Source organism: Stegostoma tigrinum, chromosome 4 (assembly GCF_030684315.1).
Source record: "Stegostoma tigrinum isolate sSteTig4 chromosome 4, sSteTig4.hap1, whole genome shotgun sequence".
NCBI classification, from domain to species: domain Eukaryota; kingdom Metazoa; phylum Chordata; class Chondrichthyes; order Orectolobiformes; family Stegostomatidae; genus Stegostoma; species Stegostoma tigrinum.
Window position 1 is genome coordinate 12,556,826 of NC_081357.1, and position 14,297 is coordinate 12,571,122.

The 14,297-nt window shown below is 44.5% G+C and overlaps 1 protein-coding gene across 2 annotated transcripts in view; it reads left to right on the forward strand.

Annotated features, from left to right (window-relative positions):
• xdh (xanthine dehydrogenase) overlaps positions 1–14,297 on the forward strand; it is a 130,288-nt gene that overhangs the window by 35,205 nt on the left and 80,786 nt on the right. For both annotated transcript variants that reach the window (XM_059645162.1, XM_059645163.1), the window contains exon 7: positions 6,051–6,112. In XM_059645162.1, coding sequence (XP_059501145.1) covers positions 6,051–6,112 — 62 coding nt within the window. The remainder of the gene's footprint in view (positions 1–6,050; positions 6,113–14,297) is intronic.

Here is a 14,297-nt window from a genome sequence, read left to right on the forward strand (position 1 = left end):
AGGGGGAAAGTTGCGGTCCTTGAAGAACTTGGACATCTGGGATGTGCGGGAGTGGAATGCCTCATCGTGGGAGCAGATGCGGCGGAGGCGGAGGAATTGGGAATAGGGGATGGAATTTTTGCAGGAGGGTGGGTGGGAGGAGGTGTATTCTAGGTAGCTGTGGGAGTCGGTGGGCTTGAAATGGACATCAGTTACAAGCTGGTTACCTGAGATGGAGACTGAGAGGTCCAGGAAGTTGAGGGATGTGTTGGAGATGGCCCAGGTGAACTGAAGGTTGGGGTGGAAGGTGTTGGTGAAGTGGATGAACTGTTTGAGCTCCTCTGGGGAGCAAGAGACGGTGCCGATACAGTCATCAATGTAACGGAGGAAGAGGTGGGGTTTGGGCCCTGTGTAGGTGCAGAAGAGGGACTGTTCCATGTAATCTTAGGGCCTTAGGGCAGTGTCTTCGGCTCGACCTTCGCCAATGACCTTCCCCTCCATCATTAGGTCAGAAGTGGAGTTGGTTGCTGATGGTTACACAATGTTCAGCACCATTCGCGACTCCTCAGAGACTGAAGCCACCTATGTCCTTGGGCAGGAAGACCAGACTCGATTCCAGGCTTGGCCTGACAAGTAACATGTACACTACACGGTGCTAAGACTGCACTGTCTCTAACAAGAGAGAGTCTGACCATCACTTCTTGCATTTCCATGGAATAACTATCCACTGAAACCCCCTGTCCCCACTATCAACTGCCTAGAGTTTGCCATTGACGTGAAACTGAGCTGGACTGGCCATGTAAAATATAGTGTCTTTCAGAGTAGGTCAGAGATTATGAATCCTGTGTGTGTTAACTCACATTGAATATCAATAAAAATCAAAATGTGAACTCTGAGCCCCCAGCTGAGACTGTTGTAGCTTTTGAAATTAAGCCAGACATTTGTAATGGAGAGAGAAAGTAGGAACTGCCCATGCTGGTGAATCTAAGATAACAAAGTGTAGAGCTGGATGAACACAGCAGGCCAAGCAGCATCAGAGGAGCAGGAAAGCTGATGCTTCAGGCCCTGACCCTTCTTCAGGGATGGGGGAGGGGAAGGCGGTTGTAATGAATCATCGGTTAGGAAATATCAACACATAACCCTGTTTCAGTTGCTTCATAAAATGCTACTCCAGCTGGCCTGTACAACAAAGCTGTTCAGGGGAGCTGTTAACCAGACACCTATAGCTACTGTTAGGTTAATTTTTTTTAAGCTTCAAGATTAAAAAGATATTTGGAATATGACAGTTGAACAGACCATAACAACTCATAAAGAGATTTACAGCTACTCCATATTGTGGTCATTCTCACTCTGTGAGAAGATTTGAATGGCAGAATGCCAAGTAGCTTTCTCTGCTTGCCTGGGTATAGTAGTAGCTACAGGCTACCTTGTGAGGCAGCCTCACCCCTATCCCCAACTGGTGACAGGTGGGCCACTGAATCTGTCCTTTAAGTGGAGCAAAGACATGTCCATTTTTGAAGTGCCACTGCAACCAGTTGATGTTTCCTGTCTGGAGGGCTACCATATGGCATTCCATCCTTGAGAGCTTGACAGTCATCCTTGATTGGATTGCATGCTCGCACTTGGACCATCAGTTGTTTACTCTGAGGGAAATCACTTTGAGGGATCGCTGTGCAAACACAGCATGGGCTTCTGACTTTGACCTGAGCCCGATGGATGGGTTCAGAAGCCAACAGGGGAATTCCTGAGCCAAGACCATAGAGACAGCAGAGGAAATTGTGATCCTAGGTTATTTCTCTTGCTTCAAAACTCTCGAATTGTAAGACTGATACGCATAAGACACAGGTATTGCGTATCTAGTCTTACTAAAAGACAGGCATTTGCCTTCGGGAATCGTGAATGGTGTTCAATAATCATTAGCTGGGAATTTGGTGTCTTGACAATGGTGAAGTTTGTGATAAAGATTTATGAGGAAGGTCGACGCATGGTAAACTGGAGTTAGAACCCTTTAATCGAAGGTCGAGAAATCTGATTAAGTGAGGAAACAGCAATGGTGCTCCCCCTTCCTTAGAGTTGATATCTTGACAATAACAAATGGACATGAAATGATTCTTCGAGATAACAAAGTGTGGAGCTCGATGAACACAGCAGGCCAAGCAGCATCTTTGGACCACAAAAGCTGGCTTTTTTTTCGATGAAGGGTCTCAGCCCGAAATGTCAGCTTTTGTGCTCCTCAGATGCTGCTGGGCCTGCTGTGTTCATCCAGCCTCACACTTTGTTATCTCGGATTCTCCAGCATCTGCAGTTCCCATTATCTCTGATGAAATGATTCTTCCTTTACCCTAGTTCTAACAGAGGAGAAGTTAAAATGGTGATGCCGCAAACTTAATTTCATATAGTAATCTAAGAAAGTTTAGCCCTGGAAGGCAGTGAGAGGGGATTACTTTACATTGTATATCAAAAAGTAAACAGTTCTTTATAGGTACACCCAGAGATAGAGAGGAGATGTATGGGATAAAAGCATGGGAAATTTCAAGTTGCAAGATATCCTTCCCTTGTTTAGTTTATGGTAACAGGATACTTGTGACCCTTTAGTCACATGGAATCTGTCATCAGCCAGCCAGTCAATGTGCCAGTCCGACAGCTGTATTCTTCCTCAACAGCAAGTCAAACATAAATGTGACAAAGGAAAACTTTTCAAGCCCAATCCCTTTAAATTCCTCTTTCAAGCCACAACCTGTCACAGGGCCCAAGAGATCTGCCACATTCAGAAGAATTTTTCAATATTCCTACTTTGGATGTGAGCATCTTTGGTGAAGATGGCATCTATTGACCATCATAAGGCATAGGAGCATAAATTACCCCATTCGGCCCATCGAGTTTTCTCCACCATTCAATTGTAGCTGATAAGTTCCTCAACCGCACTCCTGCTTTCTCTCCATAACCTTTGATCCCCTTGATAAAGAAGAGCCTATCTATCTCTGTCTTAAATGACCTGGCCTCCACAGCCTTCTGTGGCAGTGAATTCCATAGATTCACCGCACTCTGGCTGAAGAAGTTTCTCCTTATATCTGTTTTAAAAGGCCTTCCCTTTACTCTAAGGCTGTGCCCTCGGGTCCTAGTCTCTCCTACCAATGGGAGCATCTTCCCAACATTCATTCTATCCAGGCCATTCAGTATTCTATAAGTTTCAATTAGATCACCTCTCATCCTTCTAAACTCCAATGAGTATAGTCCCAGAGCCCTCAAATGTTCCTCATATGTTAAGCTTTTCACTCCTAGGACCATTCTTGTGAACCTCCTCTAAATCTGCTTCAGCGCCAGTAAATTCTTCCTGAGATATGGGGCCCTAAACTGCACACAATACTCCAAATGTGGCCTAACCAGAACCTTATAAAGCCTCAATATTACATCCCTGGTTCTATATTCAAGTCGTCTCAAAATAAATGCAAAAATTACATTTGCCTTCCTGACTACTGACTCAACCCGCAAATTTACCTTGAGGGAATCCTGGACTAGAACTCCCAAGTCTCTTTGCACGTCACATTTCTGAATTTTCTCCCCATTTAGAAAACAGTCCATGCTTCTATTCTTCTTACCAAAGTGCATGACCTCACACTTTCCCACATTGTACTCCATCTGCCCCTTCTTTGCCAACTCTTCTAACCTGTCCAAATCATTCTGCAACCTCCCCACCTCCTCAATACTACCAGTCTCTCCACCTATCTTTGTATCATCTGCAAACTTAGCCAGAATGCCCAGAGTTCCTTCATCGAGATCATTAATGTATAAAGTGAAAAGTTATGGTTCCCAACACTGACCCTAGTGGAATATCACTTGTCACCGACTGCCATCATACAACTGAACAAATCTGGAGCTATGAAAAGGCTAATCAACCACATTGGGGAGGGAGGCTATTCTCACATAGGGGCCACTTGGGCTATCGCTCTTTCTTAGGCAGCACAGTGGCTTAGATGTTAGCACTGCTGCCTAACAGCGCCAGGGGCCCGGGTTCAATTCCTCCCTTGGGTGACCGTGTGGTGTTTACACGTTCTCTCTGTACCTACATGGGTCTCCTCTGGGTGCTCCGGTTTCCTCCCAAAGTCCAAAGGTGCACAGGTTAGTGGTTTGACCATGCTAAATTGTCCCAAAGTGTTCAGGGATGTGCAGGCTAGGTGGGTTAGCGGTGGTAAATGTGGGGTTACGAGGAAGGAGTGGTCTGGTGGGATGCTCAAATGACCTGCTTCTGTACTGTAGGGATTCTAAAGGATGTGAATGAAGCAATTGGGCTCTTAATAACAAGCTAACAGTTTCATGGTCACTTGGAAATAGTAAGAACTGCCGATGCTGTAGTCAGAGATAACATAGTGTGGAGCTGGAGGAACATAGCAGGCCAGGCACCATCAGAGGGGCAGGAAAGTTGACATTTCAGATTGGGACCCTTCCTCAGGACTGGGAAGGGGGAAGAGAATTGGGAAACAGAGAGAGTAAGGTTGGGGGCCGGGGAAGGTAAGTGGGATGGCAATGGAGGGGCGCAGGCAGGAGTAGTAGGGATTGGTCAATGGGAAGGTTGGGTGGACAGGTTGTGTCAGGTCAAGCAAGCAGGTATGAGAGGGAGGGTTGGATATGGGCTGAGGCCAGGGGTGTGGGGAGATTTTAAAACTGGTGAATTCTATATTCAGTTCATCGGGGTGTAGGGTCCCGAGGCGGAAGATGAGCTGCTGCTCCTCCAGTTTGCGTGTGGTGTCATTGTGGCACTGGAGGAGGCCCAGGATGGACATGTCCCCCAGAGAGGGGAAGTTAAAATGGTGAGCAACAGGAAGGTGTTGTTGATTATTGCGCGCAGAGTGCAGATAATCTGTGAATCAGTCACTGACTCTGCATTTGGTCTCATTGATGTAGAGTAGACTACATCAGGAGCAACAGATACAGTAGATCAGGTTGGAGGATATACAGGTGAACCCCCTGTCTGAAAAGGAAAGTTTGCTTTGGGCCTTGATTGGGGGTAAGGGGGGAGGTGCAGGGGTGGGCATGGCACCCCCTGCAGTTGCAGGGAAAGTGTCTGGGGTGGTGGGGATAGCAGGGAATGTGGGGCCAGACAAGGGAGTTGCAGAGTGAGTGGTCCCTATGAAAGGCAAACAGAGGTGGGGAGGGAAATCTCTCTTTGGCTGAGGGGTTCGGATTGTAGGTGGTGGAAATGGCGGAGGATGATGCTCTGGGCACAGATGCTGGTGGGTTGATATGCTCACTCGTGCTGATGCTACCCAGAGCCCCGTAAGGCTCAGAGGGAACATTCATAGAACTCTGGAAAAGGTGGTCCTCACTCGCTCTTATTATTTCACTCTCTCCCCTTCCGCTACCCATCCACCCCCACAACATCACCCCCATGGCTGGAAATAGACCTGTGATGCCACATTTGGTAGAATAGCCCACCAGGCTCATGCAAGGTCAATTACACTGGGTGGATGCCATCAATACAAAAGGGATAATTCACTGTCTTATGCAGCAGGGGAACCTGTGTTTGAAGAAACTATGAACTGCAGATGGGGTTACCACTGGTGGAGCTGACCCTTAGATGCAATTCACTCCAGAGTGAGGCTGTCACAGGGAGCACAGTAGATTAGAGATTTATCTTATAATAAAATTTGGCTGCGGATGGGATAATGATAAGGAAACGTAGGGCCTGCAAAACTCTTGGAACATTCTAGTGAATTCAACGATGAAAAATTCATTCCTTAATCCCCTTACAGCCATGCCTCACACATCAAACAACTCAAAACCTGATGCCTCAACCAGCCTATTACTGAATGCCTCTCTCTGATGACTTGCTGTGAACATCACATTGTCAATATTATAACTGTGGCCATGTTTCAACAGTGTTTCTGTGGCTAAGCAGCCCTTGAGAAGCCCTGAGGTTGGGAAAGGCATATCTAGAAGTACAGGTTTGCAATGTTGGACGTGACATTCGTCACAATCGTGCGTTTATGGTTCATTATTTTGGCCTCTGCCACACGTGTTGTCAATCAGATGGAAATCACTCAGATAATTTGCCTGTTCTTGTGTGCTTACAGGAAACCTGTGTCGATGTACAGGGTACAGAGCCATCCTCGAGGGCTTAAGCACCTTTGCTAAAGTAAGGGAATTCAAATTGCTGTGAGTACATTTTCCTGGCAGCTTTCTGCGCAGTGAGGCTGTGCAGCCAAAACACGAAGCACAAAACCACGTGAATGTGAAAGGGGAAATGCAGCCACATCACTGACCGGTCTAGGTTTCATAGAATCATAGTACAGAAGAGACACTTTGGCCCATCAGGTCTGTTCTACCAAAACTACACTAAATCTACACCAGTCCATAGCTTGCTTAGCCGGTGTAGTGTAAAGATTGTATTAAACTTTAGCTTAACTACTTTAATATGACTATAAAATCATTATTGTGGGATACTTCTATATTTGAAAGCTAAGTAGTATTAATCAATAAAATAAATAGTATAAATATCAAAAAAACACAATAAGGGTGGCAGGGTTGCTGTCTTGAGGCTGTAGTATACAGGAATCAGTGGATAACAGTGTGATTCACAATAACATCGTCTGTGGTAAGTGGAATTTGAGGAACTTTGCTCCAATTTGATGAGCTGGATTCTGAGATACAGGTGCATCATAGACAGTCAAAGTTTCAGAAGCCTAGATGGGATCAGTTCAACTTCATTGAGCTCGGCCAATTAGAAGTGGCAAATGTTCCCCATCAAGATAAATAGTTCAGATGTTTCACGTTCAACTGAGATATAGCATCAGGAAACTCTTGGACTCTGGATAATATCCTTATGTTAAGTATGAGCCAGTAAAATAAGGTTGCTGAAATAACTAAAGACAATAAGTTTTATTTGTCAGAAACACAAGGCAGATGTGAAAATGGATCTTAAATCCATCTCAAATTAAGACAACGTCCTCACTCGAGACGAGCACCTCGGATTTTTCATTCTGACAGAAGATCCCTGACTAACTTTCCTTGATGATGCACATTCGTGTTTAAGATTGGTTTGAGCTTCTCACCCTGATGGAACATAGAACAGCACAACATAGCACAGGGCCTTCGGCCCGCAATTTTGTGCCGATCTGTTATCCTACTAAGATCAGTCTATCCTGCATACCCTACATTTTACTATCCTGATGCAGGCCTTGCCTCACTGCTCCCAGATTGTCTGGAGAACTCTTGACAATCACAGTACGCAGAATCTTTAGTTTGCAGCTCCTTTGAGATTAACTTCCCTTAATTAAAAATTTGCTGTTGCAATGTAATCTGCGAATAACGTGTCGAATGATTAATCAAATGGATCTTTCCATTGTGTAACTTGCTTTAAACATGAAATCTTTTAAGTTGGCTACCCCAGCTTTCGAATGGACAGTCTCTCTTTTGTCAAAGCATCATGTTTCTTAATGCAAGGACAGTGTTAGCTCAGAAGAAAGTGAAGGTACATTGTTCTTTTCCTTTCTTAGGGTGTGGACAAGCTCCATTAAAAAAAAGGTTAATAAGATGTAGCTATTCAATTTAATAAAAATAAAAGCCTTTATTCAATATAACAAAGTGTGAAGCTGGATGAACACAGCAGGCCCAGCAGCACCTTAGGAGCACAAAAGCTGACGTTTCAGGGCTAGACCCTTTACCAGAGAGCATCTGATACACTCTGATGAAGGGTCTAGGCCTGAAACATCAGCTTTTGTGCTCCTGAGATGCTGCTTGGCCTGCTGTGTTCATCCAGCTCCACACTTTGTTATCTCGGATTCGCCAGCATTTGCAGTTCCCATTATCTCTGATCACGCCTTTATTCAATATCGATTAATAATTACCTACTGTTTAATTATTGTATAATTAGAGCACTTCTTCTAATTCATCATTAATTGATAGCTTTTCACTCATAATTCAGTTTGTCAGCGTCTTCAATTCATTAGAGGAGTAGCACAAAAATGGACCCTTTCCCATTTTTTTGGCTACTTGTCAATTCTAAAAACCTCTAAAAGTGACTGTCTTTAAATGTTAAATCCGAAATCTAAATGCTCAACTTCATCTACTATGCTATGTTGCACGAGGCAGTAACAAGCCTCAGGTTAGGTCCATCAGAATTAGTCAGTGATCAGGGACGGGAAGGTGTGACGGACAGAAAGCAGGAACAAAGGGGCTTCCGTTCTTGCACTTTTCCAGTGTTTCATCATCCTGGCAGTGCGTGATCGAGACCAGGGATTACATGGAGGGTGAGCAAACTGACCATGTTGGTGTGATGCTGAGAGCTCTTTGAGTTGGCTGGTGTAAAACGGAAGGCGCTTGTTTCAGGGAAACCGAAAGGGGCAGTGTGTTGTTTGACCCAAGGGGCAGGATAAGGACATCTCCTCAAGACCGGAGATAAATTTGGAGTAGTTGGGGAATCGGCCAGTTGTCCTTATTGCCGTGGGTAACAAGGACATAGGGAAGGCTAAGGAAGAGATTCTTCTGAGGGACAATGAGCAGCTGAGGGCTAGATGAAGAAGCAGTTAAATTATGTTAAATCTTTTATAAGTGATTTGGGTGTGGACGTAAGAGGTACAGGCTGTAAGTTTGCAGATGACAACAAACCTGGTGATGGCGTGGTCAGTGAAGGTTACCTCAGTGCACAACAGAAAACCTGATCGGATGGGCCAATGGGCCAAGGTATGGCAGATGGAGTTTAATTTAGAAAAAATGTGAGATGCTGCATTTTAGAAAGGTAGGATTTATACACTTAATGGTAAGATCCTGCAGCGTGTTGCCAAGCAAAGAGATCTAGGGGTGCAGGTGCATAGGTCCTTGAAAGTGATGTTGTAGGTAGACAAGGTAGTGAAGAATACATTTGGTAAGTTTGCCTTTATTGGTCAGTGCATCGAGTCTAAGGGGTTGGAACATCATGCCGTGGCTGTACAGGACATAGGTTAGGCCACTTTTGGAGTACTGCGCTCAATTCTAGTCTCCCTGCTACAGGAAAGGTGTTATTTAACTTGTAACGGTCCCAATGTTGCAGGAGTTGGAGGGTTTGAGCTACAGGGAGGGGCTAAATAGGCTGGGACTTTTTCCCTGGAGAGTTGGAGGCTGAGGAGTGACCCTGTGACCTTACGGAAGTTTATAAAATCATGAGGGGTCTGGATAGGGTGAATAGCCAAGGTCTTTTTCCCAGGTTGGGGGGGAGTCCAAAACTAGTGGGCGTGGGTTTAAGAAGAGGGGAGAGGTTTAAAAGGGGCCTAAGGGGCAACATTTTATGCAAAGGGTGATACTTATATGGAGGAAGCTATCAGAAGAGGTGGTGGAGGTGGGTACAATTACAACATTTAAAAGCCATCTGGAATGGTGTATGAATAGGAAGGATTCAGAGAGCCAGTGCTGGTAAATGGGACTAGATCAGTTGACTAGATATCTGGTTGACATGGACGGGTTGGACCAAAGAATCTATATACATTGTGTATAACTCTCTGACTCTATGACTGCGGATGACTGCCCATGCTACAAGCCAAATGGTATAGGGTAGATAAATTCAGGGGGGAATATGTGGCTCGAAGAAGGAAGAATGGGTTAGAATTCCCGAGCACTGGTTTGCATACTGGGGAAGAGGGAATTGTGCTGTTGGGACAGCCTTCACCGCATCTTGCTGGCACTAGTTCTCTGGGGTATCGCATACCTGGGTTGTGGTGAAGGATTTAAACTGAATAATTCAGGGTGAATGTTCACAAGAGTGGTGTTTGGAAAAATGACAGAATAAGGGCAAAGTAATCATGCAGGGTAATGATAATCAGAATATGATAGTAAGGGACAGAACACCCAAACAGAAGTGTACACTAGCAATTAGAATCAGACTAGAATAAATTGCCTTTAAAACAACTGATTTTGAGAAGGCCAAGATAATAAAATGTGAGGCTGGATGAACACAGCAGGCCAAGCAGCATCTCAGGAGCACAAAAGCTGACGTTTCGGGCCTAGACCCTTCATCTCTGATGAAGGCCCGAAACGTCAGCTTTTGAGCTCCTGAGATGCTGCTTGGCCTGCTGTGTTCATCCAGCCTCACATTTTATTATCTTGGAATTCTCCAGCATCTGCAGTTCCCATTATCTCTGATTTGGAGAAGGGTTCACAGGGACAGACATTTAGAAATCAATAATGAAAGTTAAGGCAGTGAAAACATATATAGCTACCAGCAAATATGAGTTTTATGAGGCATTAAAGGTAACCGTCCATCAGTGAATAAACTGGAAATGGTCATAAAAACATAAAATTGAAATCACTTGATCTGAATGCATGTAATATCTGTCATAAGAATGTAATAGATAAAAGTATTTCAAATCTAATTGCCATTCAGAGACATGGTTACAAGGGGACAAAGGTTCGGAAGTAGCTACTCAGAGGTACACAACATCTTGAAGAGGCAGACAAAATAGAGAAGGAGGATGAGTGGCCTTGATAATAAATGAGGAAACAAAGTAATCTCGACTCAGGGAGTCAGAAAGTGAAATAAGTATGGAGAGATTAGGAGTAGCAAGGGTCATAAAATGCTGATGGGAATAGTTTATAGGCCCCCGAACTTTAATTTTAGCATTGCGCGGATCATTAAGCAAGAAATAAAAACGAAATACTGCATTTGCTGGGAATCTGAAACAAGCCTGGATAATTGCTGGAGAAACTCGATAATGATGGGATAGTGTAGGGGGAGGGGCTTAGGTTAGTTCACAGGTCGGTGCAACGTCGAGGGCCGAAGGGCCCATTCTGCGCTGTATTCTTTTATGCTCTATGTTCTAAACTCAACAGGTCTGGTAGCATCTATGGAGAGACGTAAATATCAGTGCTATAACAAAGGCAAGTAGACATGAACAATTAAATTGACAAAGTAATCTAGAAGGCGAGTTTGTAGAAAATTATCCTGATCATGTCTTGGGAAAATACCTTATTGAACTGACAAGGAATAAAACTAAGAGCTGGCAAGAACTGCAGATGCTGGAGTCAGAGACAATACAGTGTGGAGCTGGAGGAACACAGCAGGCCAAGCAGCATCAGAGGAACAGGAAAGCTTTCGGGCCAGTACCCTTCTTCAGAAAAAAAACTCTTTAGATCTCTCTTATGAATCAAGGCATTCAATAAAGTGAGAACATTAAAAGCATTAGTAAGCAAATCAAGTCTTATGGGATTGGGGGTGAAATAGTAACATGGATAGAGGACTGGCTAATGGGCAACAAGTAGACAGTAAGGATAAAAGTGACATTTGGAAGTTGGCCCATGATGATTGGAGTGCTGCAATAATCAGTGCTGGGACGGCAGTTTTTCACAACCCAGATCAATGACTTAAACAGAGAGATAGAGAGTAATGCATTAAAGTTTGCAGATAGTTGGGAATGCAAGCAATGAGGAGAGCAAAAGATATAAACAGATGAAGTGAATTGGCAAGAAAATGACAGAGGAAGTATAAAATAGAGAGGTGGCTGGCTATTCACTTTGGTCATATAGATAGGAAAACAGATTTTTTTGTTTAAAGTCTGAAACTTGCAAACAGCCAAGGAACAAAACAAATTAGCATGCAGGTCTGGTGGGCATGAGGAGGGCAAATAGGTTATTCGTGTTTAGAACATAGAACATAGAACACAGAACAGCACAGCACAGTACAGGTCCTTCGGCCCACGATGTCGTGCTGAACCTTTACCCTAAACCTAAGGTGTATCTAATCTCCCCCCTACCTTATACTATCTTCCATATGCCTATCTAATAGCTGCTTAAATGCCCCTAATAAGGCCGACTCCACTACTCTATCCGGGAATGCATTTCACTCTCTGAGTAAAGAACCTACCTCCAATGTCTCCCCAAGATCTATCTCCATTCACTTTAAAACTATCCCCACTTGTAATAGTCACCCCCACCCGTGGAAAAAGTCTCTGGCTGTCCACTCTATCTATACCTCTGATCATTTTGTACATCTCTATCGAGTTACCTCTCATCGTTCGTCGTTCGAAAGAGAAAAGCCTTCGTTCGCTCAACCTTTCCTCGTAAGACCTTCCTTCCATTCCAGGCAACATCCTGGTTAATCTCCTCTGCATGTTTTCCAACACTTCCACATCTTTCCTGTCATGAGGCGAACAGAACTGGGCACAATACTCCAGATGTGGCTGAACCAGGCCTTTGTATAGCTGAAGCATAACTTCATGGCTCTTGAACTCAACCCCTCAATTAATGAGAGCTAACAAACCATACGCCTTCTTAACAACTCTATCCACCTGGGTGGCAGCTTTCAGGGAACTGTGAACATCAACCCCAAGAGCCCTCTGCTCCTCCACACTGCCAAGAATCTTTCTGTTAACCCTGTGTTCTGCTTTCAAGATCGTCCTTCCAAAATGAATCACCTCATACTTTTCAGGGTTATACTCCAACTGCCACTTTTCAGCCCAGCTCTGCATCCTATCAATGTCCCTTTTTAACCTTTAACAGCCCTCTGCACTGTCTACAGCTTGATCCACCGTCATATCATCTGCGAACTTACCCATCCACCCTTCCACTCCTTCATCCAAATCATTTACAAAAATCACAAGTAGAAGAGGACCCAGAACAGATCCTTGTGGTGCACCACTAGTAACAGAGCCCCATGTTGAATATTTTCTATCCGCTACCACCCTTTGTCGCTTAAGGGTCAGCCAATTCTGAATCCTATCTGCCACATTTCCCCCTATTCCATGCCTCCTTACCTTCTGCAAAATCCTACCATGGGGAACCTTACCAACTGCCTTACTTAAATCCATGTACACCACATCTACTGCCCTACCTTCATCCATGTGCTTGGTCACCTCTTCAAAGAGTTCAATAAGGTTTGTGAGGCATGGTCTACCCCTCACAAATCCATGCTGACTATCATGAATCAAACTGTGCCTTTTCAAGTGATCAGAAATCCTATCTCTTAGAGCCCTTTCCAATAATTTGCCCACCACTGACGTAAGACTAACTGGCCTGTAATTTCCGGGGTTATCCCTATTCCCTTTTTTGAACAATATAATGACGTTTGCCTCTTTCCAATCTTCCGGCACTACACCCGTGGACAGTGAGGACGAAAAGATCATCGCCAAAGGCCCTACAATCTCTTCCCTTGCTTCCCAAAGAATCCTTGGATAAATCCTATCACTCCCTGGGAGACTTATCTATCTTCAACTTCCTCAAAATCCCCAGCACTTACTTACTAACATCAGCCCCCTCTAGCCGACCAGCCTGTTTCACACTGTCCTCCCCTACAACTAGGTCCCTCTCAGTAGTGAATACCAAAGAAAAGTATTCCTTGAGGATCTTTCCTGAATCTTTAGGCTCCATGCATAAATTCCCTTTACAGTCATTGATCATCCCTACCCTTCCTATGGTCATTCTCTTATTCCTCACGTATGTGTGAAAAGGCTTGGAGTTTTCCTTGATCCTATCTGCCAAGGTTTTCTCATGCCCCCTTATAGCTCTCCTAAGCCCTTTCTTCAGCTCCTTCCTGGCTAACCTGTACCCCTCTGGAGCCTTTTCCAATCCTTGTTTCCTAAACCTTACATAAGCATCCTTCTTCCTCTTAACCAGTCATTTGACCTCTCCTGAGAACCAAGGCTCCCTGACTCGACCACATCTTCCCTGCCTGCTGGGAACAAACATATCGATCACACGCAGAATGCATTCCTTAAACAATCTCCACGTTTCAATAGTGCTCTTACCTGGCAGTATCTGTTCCCATTTGATGTTACCCAGTTCTTGCCTTAACAGAATTATAATTACCCTTCCCTCAATTATAAACCACACCCTGCAGTCTGTACCTAACCTTTTCCATGACTATTGTAAAAGTAACAGCGTTATGATCGCTACTGCCAAAATGCTCTCCTACCAACAGGTCTAACACTTGGCCCGGTTCATTGCCAAGCACCAAATCCAAAGTGACATCTCCTCATGTTGGTCCATCTACATCCTGTGTCAGGAATCCTTCCTGAATGCACTGGGCAAAATGCGCTCCATCGGAACTAATGCAACTAAAAAGTTTCCAATTGATATTTGGAAAGTTGAAGTCACCCATGACAACAACCCTGTGACTTCTGTACCTTTCCAGTAGCTGCCTTCCAATCCACTCCTCCACTTCTCTGCAACTATTAGGGGGTCTGTAAGAAAACCCCAACAAAGTGACTGTTCCTTTCTTGTTCCTGACCTCAACCCAAACTGACTCTGTAGACAGATAATTCTCGAACTGCCTTTCAGCCTCTGCTAAACTGGCCTGACTAGCAATGCCACACCCCCACCTCTTTTACCACCCTCCCTATTTCTTTTAAAGCATCTCA